The following is a 13,207-nucleotide window of genomic DNA, read 5'->3' as shown; positions in this document are numbered from 1 at the left end:
GGTTCACTAAATGAGGTTATATATCCATCTCATACCCATACTTACTAACTACTTACACTAATTCAAACTAATTAAGAATCATGCTTCTTTGAAACAATTACTCAAACAGGTTGTAAGCGTGCTTAAGTATTTATAATTGCAACATTAAGAACTCAAAAGAAAGTTCAAGAATGAATTTAAAATCATAGATAAAGGATCACCTTATCAAAACAAGCTTCAAATTAACAATCACAGTAGCACATCAATATCCTCGACTGAATATACACGCGTATGCGTGTGTATATACATATCAAAGACAAAAACTGAAAAAGGCAGTAAGTTTCGGATCAAAGCAACCGGAATAAAGATTATACGAAACCTGAAAGTAGCCGAAAAACAGAACCGGAATCACAGCGGCGGCGAGAGGACAAGAGAAGCAGGGAAGCACCATGAGACCGGAGAAAAGAGAAAGAGAGCCCAGAGATGAGAGATCAATCGATGGGAGAGAGATGCCCCGTCTGTGTCTTTTTCTTTTTTTTTTCCTTTTTCCTTTTTTTTAACCACCATCTCCTGCCACGTTTCTACTGAGGAAGGAAAAATGCCACGTACAAAATAAATGAAAGGTTGATGTTTAAAAATACCCATTTTTGGGTGCAATGGCTGAAAATACTCATTTCTAAAATACATGGCTGGAAATACCGTTTTGATTACGTATTTTGTATTTGGGTAAGTGTAATACACATTTGAGAATTGGGTATCCAAGAAAATTATTAAAGATACGCATTTGTAGTTTGGGTATTACCATTGGGATCTCTTAAAAAAAAGTAAATTGGATACCCATTTGACAAATGCGTATCTAGTACAAAACAGGATACCCAAATGACAAATGTGTATCCAAAACGGTATTTTCAGTCATCCACTTCCAGAATGGGTATTTTCAACCATTTGCATCAAAAAAAATGTTATTTTTAACATTTTTTCACAAATGAACACGTACCCCTCCAGAATGGGTATTTTCAACCATTTGCATCAAAAAAATGTTATTTTTAACATTCTTTCACAAATGAACACGTACCCCGAGAGTCTGGTTTCTGTTCCGCGCTTTGCAATTTAACGAACTAATTTACAGGTAAAAATAACCCGAAAAATCACCAAAACAAATTTAAAATTCTCGAAATATTTAAAAACTAGTAAAATATAAATTCCATAATTTTTGAAGCATTTTTGAATTTAACTTTGGACCCGCTCATAAATACAACTAGAAAATTATTTGGGTATTAAATAATTGACAAAATATTATTCTCTAAATTTTATAAATTCCTATAAATAATTATTGAGATTATAAATCCATAAAAATAATTTTAAAGATAACATCAATATTTATGAAAATAAATCTTCAATTAAATCATATTTAAAAACAGAAATAAATTAATACGACTAAGCGATTAATAAGATAAACAATTTTCAACTGCAACTGAATCACAAATAATTAATATTGATACAACACATAGCTAGCAGAATCATATTATATATTTATTAATTTAATATTCATATTTTAATAACACAAAAATACATATCATTATAGCTTAATTATGAAGCTAATCGTTACAGCTTTGGGTTACGTGGATGATATACACCTTACTGGTAATAACAATGACTTCATTTCTAATGTCAAAGCTACTCTGCATTCTACCTTTACCATCAAAGATATGGGCTTAGCTAAGTACTATTTGGGTCTTGAAATACATAGGACTGCTACTGGTCTTTACATTCATCAGCATAAATTTGTTCATGATCTTTTGTTTGAGGCTGGTTTACAGGATTGCAAGCCACTATCTCTACCTATTGATGTTAATGTCAAACTCTCACCAACTGAAGGTGAACTTCTCGATGACTCTACTCTTTATCGAAAATTTGTGGGAAAATTATTGTATCTTACTGTTTCTCGTCCAGACATCACTTTTGTTGTGCATCACTTAAGTCAGTTTCTCCATTCTCCCCGTGTGCCTCATATGGCTGTTGTTCAGCGTGTTTTACGTTATCCAAAGACCACGCCTTTCCAAGGTTTATTTTACCCAGCCAATACTTCCCTTACTTTGTCTGCGTACTGTGATAGTGACTGGGGTTCAACACTTGATTCATCTGGGTATGCTAAAGAGCATTACAAGGATGTGTTTAACTCTTGGTTCATCTTTAATAGTTTGGCATTCATCTAAGCAAAAGGTTGTGTCACGATCAACTGCAGAGGCTGAACTCCGTGCTATTGCAGATACTATCTGTAAGATCTCATGGTTGAATCTATTGCTCAGTGAACTTAATTACACAGACTCTTCCCATTGTTCTTCACAGTGACAATCAAGCAGCTTTGGATATTGCTGCTGATCCTGTATTCCATCCCAGAACAAAACATTTTGCTTTGGATTGCAATTTCGTTCGTGAACAGGTACAATCCCAGCTAGTTCAACCACGTTATTTCTCCAGTTCTTCACAGCTTGCAGACATTTTCACTAAGAGACTGGGTCGTCAGGCCCATTGGCATTTGCTGCCCAGATTGAACGTTTCTCAGGCACCTTCAATCTGAGGGGGGACTTTTGCACTTATCAAGTACACGTTTACGTTTACTTATCTGCCTAGAGTACTTATCATCACAACAAGTCCACTTATCATATCATAACCGTTTCAGTAACAGAATTAGTATTTAGTCATAGCTGATTGTATTAAAACATTTTTCACTTCTGTAATTTCTACTTTTGTGAACTGGTATCTCTCTTCATAATGTAAAGATAGAAGTAACGCCATTAAAATCTGAAAACAAGCTCCAATTGTATTTACATTATGAAGAGAGATACTAGTTCACAAAAGTAGAAATTGCAGAAGTGAAAAAGTTTTCATACAATCAGCTATGAGTAAATACTAATTCTGTTACAGAAACAGTTATGATATGATAAGTGGACTTGTGGTGATGATAAGTACTCTATGCAGATAAGTAAACGTAAACGTATACTTGATAAGTGCAAAAAAATATAGTTTAGACCTCAGCAAGATGTATATGGACTGGCACAAACAGAAAAGATACTCTTGAAGAAACCAATTTCTGACACAGATATTTAAAACTTAAAAAACGAATGAAATTTAATTAAGTTTTGCAGAGCAGCACAAACCTATATGAGTTTTAGGATCTTTGGTTTAGAAGTGGACAGATATTTGTTGATTTTTTCTTTTGTCTGGAGTATATGAATGCTCTGGACACTTCCAATCACTTTATCTACAACATTCTTTACACCGGTTTTGTAAGCCTCTTTGTTGATATGGCCTTCCTTCCATGTTGGGTACAAAAGCTCCTTGACAAACTCAGCAAGGGAAAACTTGAAAGCACGAAAGCTCTTCCCATCTTTGTTCTTCTTTATCTCAATATTCGCCATTAATACTCCTCCTTCGTTCATCCCCACAGCCATTAATATATGTTTTTCATTCTTACATTCAGTCGATATTTCATTCTTGGAATCATCCAATAGAGCTTTTTCACTTGACTGAAGGCTGTTAACGTTCAGTTCAGTTTTCTTGCAGTCAATTCCATGCAATCCATCACCCTCAGGACTACTAGTAAGAAGTAACTGTGATGTTAATACAATTCCATCCGGTTGTTCGCCTGATTACAGATTTTACCAGCTCCAAACTATCAGTTACAGGATCATACTGGTTTGATGACGAAGCTGGCACATCCAGACCCGCAGAAGCAGAAAGAAAAGACTGCATGAATTCCATGGTGTTTAAAGCCCTCAAAGCTGCACGCAGATCATGAATCTGTTTCTCGTCTTCAGAAAGCCTAACCAGTGTGTTGGTTAGGCGTGAGATCTGCTCACTTCCCATTTGGAATTGGTTGGATGATGCTGCTTCTGATTTTACTGGATCTAAAATATCAGATCTTTTGGATGTACCATTCAGTGTCAGTAAATGGTTTTCAGTACAAGTCCTAGATCCTTCTATATCAGCGCCACAAGTTGCAGTACCTCCCGACTCAGAAACAACCATCCCAGAACTGCTGTGTGCTGTCAAAGTCGAATGACTCCTCGCATTGTCCTTGGTCAGTTCATCAGTATCTATCCAATGAGCTGTTAAACGATCTCCTGTTGCAGCATTTCCATCTGCATAACTTCTCATAGCCTTCTGCTCACCAAGTCCTTAATTTTCATCCCCAAAACACGGGGACACATTAATCTCTAAAGCCCTGGGTGAAGCCATATACCAGACTATCTATACCTTGCATATTATATTATGGTCTTCTTTGTAGTTACTGATACTGTCAAGTGTCCTACCATTATGAGAAAACCGACAAAGACTTCCATTGCGACAGTAACCAGTAGCAAAAAACTTGCAGGGAATAGTACTAGTGCTGTGAGGCTTGTCATTTCTGAAATTGTATGTCGTGATTCGACCACGTCTGTCATTAACACTAGCTCGATTGAAATGATATGCAGGACTCCTGCTTCGACTTCTGCACAAATGAATTAAAAACGTCTAACCACCATATAAGCAAGCCATTTGCACAAAGATAACTCGTGACCAATAAACAGGGATATTTTCAAAACAAGATCGAGAGGAAACACTAGCCATCTACAAGTACAGTTTTTTGTCAAACATTCTGCAAATGTATAATTGTTATATAGTTAAATTTCACAAATATATGAAAAACTTGAGAACAGGGGAGATGAGTGTATGCTTTCTTTTACAAATGTGAAGGTACGTGTTTTAAGATGAAAAAGGATTAATGACATGAAAAAAAAAGGTCGGTCGGGGTTTAAAGTAAGGATACATTAATATTGAATGTAGGGGTATTGTCAATATTAAATTAGAGGGTCGTGCATACTGAAATTAGGGAGGACCATTTATATGTATTCAATATATACATGAATACTGATATCATATTGTTCAGTCACTTTTCACCTTTTGTATCTTCTTATACAGTAGTCCTCAGCTGATCAGCTCCGTAAACCAGACTCTCCAATTTTATCCCTATACTCGTGTCCACCGGACATGACACGGGTGTGGGTTTGGGATCTGAGTCGGATTCTTCTTACTAAAATCAGATATTTCACCTTGTAGCATCCTAATTTAAAATGAAAATTAAGGCCTCTTTGCAACTTGTTTATAAAGAGGAAGGTCTAAGAATGACTTGTTTCCATGTTATTCTTTTGATTTTATCCTACAATTTAATAATGGTCTTGTACTAAATAATGTAAATACAAAATAAAATGCTTCACATAAATGAAACAATAAAAAATAACACCACACTCATTTTACTTCTCCCCCGAAAAGTTTAACATAAAACAAAATATGCCAGTGACAACAGAGAAGTAGGATAATGGAGTATACATTCTTTCGTGGACTGATCCCGACATAAGGTCGTGCATACTAATTCCCCTTCAACATTATTTATGTACTACATCAGGGTCTACTCTGTTGGCCAATATTTCATTTGAAAGGAATTACAGAGTGTCATAAGAATCGAGAAAAGAAATCTACATATTGGATAAAGGAGTTCTAGTATCAGAATGAAAGGAAAAGTCATACCTGTATGATTTGTTTTGACTTTTTCCATAACTCCTTTCCCGCTCCCACAGCATTTTGGCATCTGAATAATCTCTGAACTCCTTATAATTTCCTTCTCCGGAGTGCCACCTAATATGTGACTTAATAATAGTGTGTTCCCTGCGACTAGGACCAATAGGTTCTCTGCAGAAATGACGAGAAATTTCTTCCATTCCATGCCTAGAAATGCCATAATTTGTAATGTGTCTGCGGGCAGTGCCACTCATACCATTCCCTCTGAAAGATGGAATATCCATCCCACTGATATTGTGATAGCCTGGTAAAGAAGAAAACCAATGCAAATACAATTTGCAAAGTAAATTACTATGTTTTTTTTACTTTTCCATGAATCTGCTTTCATGTACAAACAAATATCTCTAAATTGGGGTAGTAAATCATATGACATCATAAAACAAATTTTCACATATATGGTTGATAGTTTATATAGCCCGATAGAAAAGTTACAAATACAAAGTTCATGTTGAGAATAAAGATAATCCCTCCTACCATTTATTTCAACAAGTACTAATATTCTTCATTACATGATTTAATGTATAAAGAATTGGTCAATTTAAAAGTTGAAAGTCAAGAAAGGAGGGAGTAATTGTGTATTGAAAGCTTTATCTAACCCGAGTAATACTATTTCACAGTTAAAAATATATTAACATAGAGAGGGCTGCATAGATATGAAAATGGATACCGGAAAATCAGTTCATCAAAAAAAAAAACTCAAAAAAGTAAACAAACAATATGCAGTCAGGAAAGGTACAGAGACGAGATCAATTAAGGAAGAAAAATTAAACCTCCTCTCACACAGAATCAACAGCTAAATTCAATTGACAAAAATTAAACTATTGTTAAAAGGGAAAGGTATACAAAACAGTTCACCCGGAAATATTTCCTTCAAACATGTTAAACAAAAAGTATCAAATAATCCATTTACAAGTGCCGAGAGATATTGATGACCAGTTATAAATAAAAATAAACAAACAAGTAGAGATATTTAGAAAAATGAATAGATCGCAAGAAATTGATCTTACATGCAGAAGCACGAGAAGATAAACATAGGTTTAATAGTTGTCCATGATATAAAAGGTTATACGGAACCAAATTTGCTTAAACTGAAAATTTACCAACAACCAAAACTTACTTGGGGATACAAGAAAAATGGAAGTGAGTGAAAGGAGAAACACAAGCAAAGAAATTGCAATGTATGGTACTCTATGATGTGCTTCGATGACAGTGGTGATATGGGTGAAGAATTGATGTGAGATGCGAATGTTGTTAAAGATTGATGACTGAAATCTTAAAGCCTTAGGACCTAATAGGAAAAGTGTTGTACCTTATCTAATTTATTTTATATATTACATACTTCCTTTCGTTTATTTCATTTTCAAAAACCACTATTTTCCTTTTTGTGTAATGTAGAGCGGTCTAAACCAGCCAATCAGCGTAGGAAGTTTCTTGATTAACAAAAAAACATTCTACAAATTCTTTTGTTCATTATAATACCTGGTGTCCAGCTCAGCTCCACATTTTCACCTAGGCTAAGCAGTTTTTTATAAAACTGCGTGTAAATCTTATAAACAGCTTAAAAGGGAGAGATACTAGCACTTCGCTACTTACATTATTCAATCTCTTAAAGCAGAGTTAACTAGCTACAATGTAAGGCTAGTTACATTACATTATTTAGTTCAACAATTTCCACAAAAATCTAAATGATTCAAGTTATTGCATCTATGTGGTGTATGAGGGTCACATAATAACTTACCTTTTCTCTTCTTCATATTTGCTTGCATTGAGATAACCAGATTTTCTCGTCCGTCAGTGGCAGTGAACGAGGGCAATTTATGGGCAGCTAAGATGCGTAGAACGAAGCACCTGGATAATTTCATTTTTGTACGTTCCTTTGCTACGATTTTCTATATGATTTGTCATAAAAAAACCTTCTGAGTGTCACGCTGTTCCTCTAGACTGCCAGCATTAATGTTGGGAAAGTTGTCAGCTGAAATGGAAACACGGCTCAGTTTAGGTTTTAGGTATTAAAAATACTAATAACATACAACGGTAAGGTTGAAAATTGTCCACCTCTTAATGAAATACTCCACAGTTTTAGCAAAGAAGGAGATTTCGTCTTATCAAGTGAGGGGTATATTAATACATAAGTAATAAGTAATAACCTCTAGGTGGTAAAGTAAGACCTTTTTCATTTTCTTGATCTTATACAACACTCCCCCTCAGTTTCCAAGAATAGTCATGAACAACAAACATACATTTCATCCAGCAAAAGGGCAGAAAATTAAAACAGGCGATGTAATATAAATATCAAAAAAGAAAAAAGAAACAAGTGTACAAATAAATAACACAACGTTACGTTGTGTTAAAAGACAGGGAGATTGTTAAAAAGGACTCATAATAAGAAGTCTGAAAAAGCGGAGTCAAATAAGACATTCTTCATTTGTTATTGTCTTGCAAGGGTTTCGTTTTGTAATTGTATTGTTCTTGTTTTTTTTCATATTTTCATTTTCAAGATTTTTAATTTTTGAAAAGCCCGCTCCCTTTAGAGAGGCCCAAAAATTCAGGCCCGGTTCAATGCTTGCAGAGATCATGTGCTTCGTGTTTAATTTGGGCCCCTATTATAATTATAATACATATTTAAATTAAGTAAAAAGGGTTACATTTACCAAAACTAAAAAGAGCTATTCTCTTTTTATAGAATAAAGCAAGTAAAACTTCACATATTAGCTAATTTACAACCAATCAGGAGAATGAATCATTGGACAAGCTAGACATTGAAGAAAAAAATTTAAAATATTTACAGTATATGATTTTATTAGTCACTCAGTACTACATGTAACTAGGTAGGTGTTTGTTTATTGTTTCATTTCACTTGTCCTGTAGGCCAAAGATATTTTCCTGAAGCCTAGGTTGCTGCATTTTTTGACCATCTACTTCTTCCAAGTAATCAACAGGTCTACCATCTGCAGACTGCAACTACCAAGTCCACCTTGAAGAAATAATAGAATCAGGATATGCAAACATAATTAATGGCCCTTTCTGATGATTGTATGCATACACAGCAGGGGAAGCCCTGAGATCTAATATACGCAGGTCACCACTTAAGCTCTAAAACATGTTTATGAATATATAATGGAGCAACTATAAATCCGAGGAAAGCTCTACATTATTTATCCTTTACATCGCAACAAAAAAAATGTAAATATCTTTGAGGAAGTGGGAACAAAATTGGAAACTGGCAATCACAAGGGAGAGAAAGATACTTTCTTCAGGGCTGGTGGGGAAGGAGCAAGGTATTGGTCATCTGTCCAATTTGTCTCACCCCAGTGTTTCAACATGTTTTTCCAAGAACACAACTTGTCGATGCATTTCTTTAGACGTGGATCATTCACCTTAATTTTCCAATGACCGTCTGTGAATTTTTCCTTCTCAGCTTGCCTCCTATGCCACTCCAGTTGTGCCTTCTGCCTAGACTGCAGTAGGCAAAACTGCTGTAACTGCTCTGGCATCGCATCGTGCACTTTCCACCACCTTGCATGAGCAACATCACTTGCAAACTCTCGTAAAAGGTCCCAATTCCAGTTACAATCGTAGTCCCGGAAGCACAACCACGGTTTCTGTCCTAGATAATGGATTACATAAAGAGCAGGGGGGTCAGCGCCAAAAAGCTGTGTTTTCTTTTGCTTGGTTGCCTCGTCATCACCAATCCAAATATGCTTCAAGAAATTAATGTGCTTTGGAATACGATGCCACCATGTAAATACTTCATTCAAGTAGCCTTGGTCACCACCATTGTAGGACTCAAACTCATTAATGTGATCCATCAGAAGCTGGAATGTGCAGTTCGATGGCTCTAGGACCATGACACCAGAGTTGAAAAGTGTGCCATTATTTCCTGTTGCTGAAATCTCTGGCATACTGAATAAGAAGTCAATGTTTTTTAGTATAAGCAGATCAGCATCGATAAATATGATTTTGTCGTAGTCTGTAAGTTGCCATAGTCGAAACTTGCTATAATTCCATTCATTATAGGCATCTTTCTCAGCTTTTGGATTTCTTATTCTCTTTATTGTTCGAACTTTCCAACCTGCTAACTCTAGTCCACTTATATGGTACTCACTTATATTTTCATCTACAAGTATCACAAGGTCGCGAGTTGACCCTGCCATTCGGATGCTCTGTGCTGCAGCTATTGCTCCACAAACATACACCTCAGCAGAATGCAGGATTGTTGCATATGCTTCTCTTTTGACATTCTGCGAGTAATCTCCATCTGGATAAAATACATTGAGTGGTGAGGGATTAATATAATTAGAGAGACATGTTATACAATTTAACCAATGAATTGTAACAAAATCAATATTAACGTTCAATTTTTTAAAAAAAAATTGTTTTGACCTCTAGGTTTGAGCGCAAGTGACAGTTCACAAGATCCAACTGGGAGTTGGACCTTCTCCCTCAGAACATTCAAGTTTGGCTTGTAGATCCAAACATTGCCCCTCCGTACAGCAAGTTCCTTGCAGGAAAACAGATTTGGCAAGGGAAAACACTTGGTGATAAAAAGTAATTGCACTTGGTAATAGCCTTTCGCGGAGGCTGCTAGACCAGCAGCTGCAAGCTGCAAGTGCAATCTAGCCACGTCTCTCGACCAATTACCCTCATTTTTACAAGGTAGCTTAACAACAATAAGATCAAGTCTTCTTCTAGGCACTTCAAGTTTTGGCAAAGAAGGGCAACTCGGAACTTCATCTTCTTGTTCTTCGTCAATCCACTCAGGGTATAAGGAATCCCATGTCACATTTTCTACAGCATAGTCTAAATGCAGGTTAATATGTTCGGCCTTGGGGAGATACTGCTTCCAGATGCTATTTTCAGTACTATTAAAGTTTAATATCCCAACTCCTTGAATATCATTCCTGTTAGATATTTCCTTAATGGCACTTGAAATATCATTCCAGTCAACATCTTCATGAGACACATATCTAGGATCGGATCCACCCCATATCAACCTGTTCACAAAATGTGTCCTGCATTATATATTTTATACATGATCAATAGATAGGCCCTTTTCCTTTTGTAAGTGAAGGGGTTGATGTCTAAGAATGTGAAATTATGGAGTTATCTTGTGCGAAAAGAAGCAATCACCTTGAAATAGAATCTGATATTTGTTCAGGATGGCAGACTGTGGGTGAATATAGAATTGTAACAAAAACAGCAACTAGAATGATAATTAGAATAAGTTTCAATGGTTGCATCTTCCATTTTGTCGTCTTCTCATGGATAGGAATCTGAAAGGGCTTCTCAATATCTTTGACTTTGCTTCTTTGTGACCTTCTTTTGTATACATCCTCACTGATTTAGAAGCATATGTAGTACTCATTAGAAGCTAAACAATTTCCGGGGCAAGGAGCATTAAGTTAGGGAGTGGAAGCAAGAAGTTACATCTTAGCTTAGATGTAGTGCACTTGAGACACAAAATACGAGTAGAAGAAAGTAGTATGCAAAAATCAGACTGCGTCTTCAAAACTAATTAGAAATTAAGCCAAATGTGTACAAATTACAATATATTTAAACTTACATTTTAAAGATAAAAAGTATTCTAATATGCAAACATTGCTTAGAAGCATACTGCTTAACCCAATGCCGCCACAAGCATAACCAAATTGCAAAAAGCATATTCTCCTGTCAGGAATATATTTGTACCAAAAAGTTTTTAAGGTTGCTATTATACCAAAACAGTCCCTAAATAGCTTGAAAATGTAAGACGAACATCTCTCTTTCTTCTAGCAATTTGATTTATTAATTTCTTATTTTTATCATCTCATGAAGAGCCGAGGAGCACACTCACGGCTGCTATGTGTTATACCTTAACAGAACTGAAATTTAAAGCATGTTGCTGTTAGGCAATGAAGACTGTACTGCTCCACGGAAGAAACTAGCTGCAGATTGATATATGTTATGTACGTTTGAGTGTGTTTATCATCGTCGCTGTTGTCATCATCATTATTATACATTTCACTCTCCAAGTTGGCTTATAGACATAGCAGTGAAGGAACTCTATATATTGTATGATCTCTCACTATGGATTGTAGAAAATCAAAGACAGAAATATATAGCAATTTATGGAAGTAATAGGCTGGCCAATACAAATAGATGCACCTACATGAAACAGACGCCTAGATAGCACTAACTGCTGTTGTATTAGCCATTTTTCAGTAAATAGCAATGATGAGCTTCCTATATATCTTATTTCTCTTTGATATCAAAGAGTTATCGCTTAATCTCTCTAATCAAATGACCAATTTTGCAGAATACTATATGCAATGGCACAATATAATATTATGCCATTGCATATAGTATAAGGCTGTCAAGATGTTCCTACAAGCAGGATACATGAGTTATGTGTTGTTTGATCTACAGCCTATGAAATATGAAATTCCACTGCAGTTCTGTAACTGGAAAAAACCAAGAAAATCTGACAGGGAAATAAAAACTTACATGGTCCGCTGCCTAGTTTCCATCGGAATCACCAAAGCACAAACTGATGTATCTTGTTCTAGTTTGTTAACAATGATTCAGGAACCATAAGATCTACAAAATTAAAAATAACAAATGGATCAGGTATCATCATTAACAACTATAGTCCTTAAAAAATTTTACTTTATGTAATTACTCCTTAATGGAAAGGCTGTATCATCAAATCATAGGCTTTACAAGGAATCAAAAGCATTGGAAACTTTTAAAAAGTTGTAATGATCAAGCAGGCAAGGAAGAGTAGGTACAGAAGAAATAGGTATATCCAAGTCAAGCACAACAGAGCCAATGGAGATGGTTGATGATCAAAGTTAAAATTCAAGTATAATCACTCATATATACACATGCACAAATAGAGAAAGAAAATATTGAAATAATGTCGAGATATAATTTCCAAGAACAGCTAGCAACTAAAATTTCAAGCATCTGTTTAGGATAAAAATCAAGCAATGCCAAACAAATTAGAAGTTCAGCTTAATCAGAGCAAAAAAAAAAAAAAAGTTCTCACACTGTCAAGTGATAAAATGAAAATCTTGGAGAATTTTCTAAATGGCTGAGAAAATGATGAAGAGAGGCTTCAAAGGAAATTTGAGAGCTGAAAATGGAAGGAAAGCCAATATAGTGATGGATGATCTATATAACGTGCATATCAATTTTTCTCATTTCACAATTTGCCTTTCCACATTAGAAGAATGAATGACTCACCAAATTAAACAAACACACACCTTTTTCACCAACCTTTTATCTTGTATTCTATCCTTGATTTCCTTGTATTTCTATCTACTCAACAATATTGGTTTTAAATACCTTCCCATATACGAATTTCCAATTTCATTTCACATTTTCTAATCCCATAATTATCTGCAGATATTGCTTAAAGTAGAGTTAATTGAGTAGTAAATCTACGTCCATAACAATATTGTAGTCTAGTGGATACACACCATCTTCCGGAGGTTTATACGTCCCGAGCTTAAGATGAGATAAGTATACGTTGTTACCTCCAAGCTTTAGGTAAAAAAAATACAAGTATATATTGTTCCAAGCATAATGTACCTGCTGTGTTTCCAAAAGCCAACTTTCTTCAAGT

General features: G+C 35.3%; 2 protein-coding genes across 4 annotated transcripts; both read right to left on the bottom strand.

Moving 5' to 3' along the window:
- Positions 1-1,543: 1,543 nt before the first annotated feature.
- Positions 1,544-7,463, bottom strand: LOC141714261 (uncharacterized). Its single transcript, XM_074517792.1, has 5 exons — positions 7,340-7,463; positions 6,719-6,889; positions 5,551-5,845; positions 3,141-4,474; positions 1,544-3,033 (listed from the first exon to the last, which is right to left on the bottom strand). The coding sequence occupies exons 1-4, from the start codon at positions 7,461-7,463 to the stop codon at positions 4,234-4,236; spliced, it is 831 nt and encodes a 276-aa protein (XP_074373893.1). The 3' UTR covers positions 1,544-3,033; positions 3,141-4,233.
- Positions 7,464-8,269: 806 nt separating this feature from the next.
- Positions 8,270-12,755, bottom strand: LOC141712343 (UDP-glucuronate:xylan alpha-glucuronosyltransferase 1-like). Of its 3 annotated transcripts, none has more exons than XM_074515247.1 (5): positions 12,629-12,755; positions 12,085-12,177; positions 10,732-10,938; positions 9,985-10,613; positions 8,270-9,859 (listed from the first exon to the last, which is right to left on the bottom strand). In XM_074515247.1, exons 2-5 carry the CDS (start codon positions 12,105-12,107, stop codon positions 8,829-8,831), a joined length of 1,890 nt encoding a protein of 629 aa, XP_074371348.1. In that variant the 5' UTR covers positions 12,108-12,177; positions 12,629-12,755; the 3' UTR covers positions 8,270-8,828. The 3 variants fall into 3 exon arrangements, with proteins under 3 accessions (XP_074371348.1, XP_074371350.1, XP_074371349.1); XM_074515249.1 differs by having other exon boundaries at positions 9,985-10,595; XM_074515248.1 differs by lacking the exon at positions 12,629-12,755 and adding an exon at positions 12,369-12,559.
- Positions 12,756-13,207: the final 452 nt, after the last annotated feature.

This window comes from Apium graveolens, chromosome 3 (assembly GCF_009905375.1).
Source record: "Apium graveolens cultivar Ventura chromosome 3, ASM990537v1, whole genome shotgun sequence".
NCBI lineage: Eukaryota > Viridiplantae > Streptophyta > Magnoliopsida > Apiales > Apiaceae > Apium > Apium graveolens.
The sequence above is the reverse complement of the archived record's forward strand: the minus strand, read 5'-3'. Positions and strand labels throughout refer to the sequence as shown.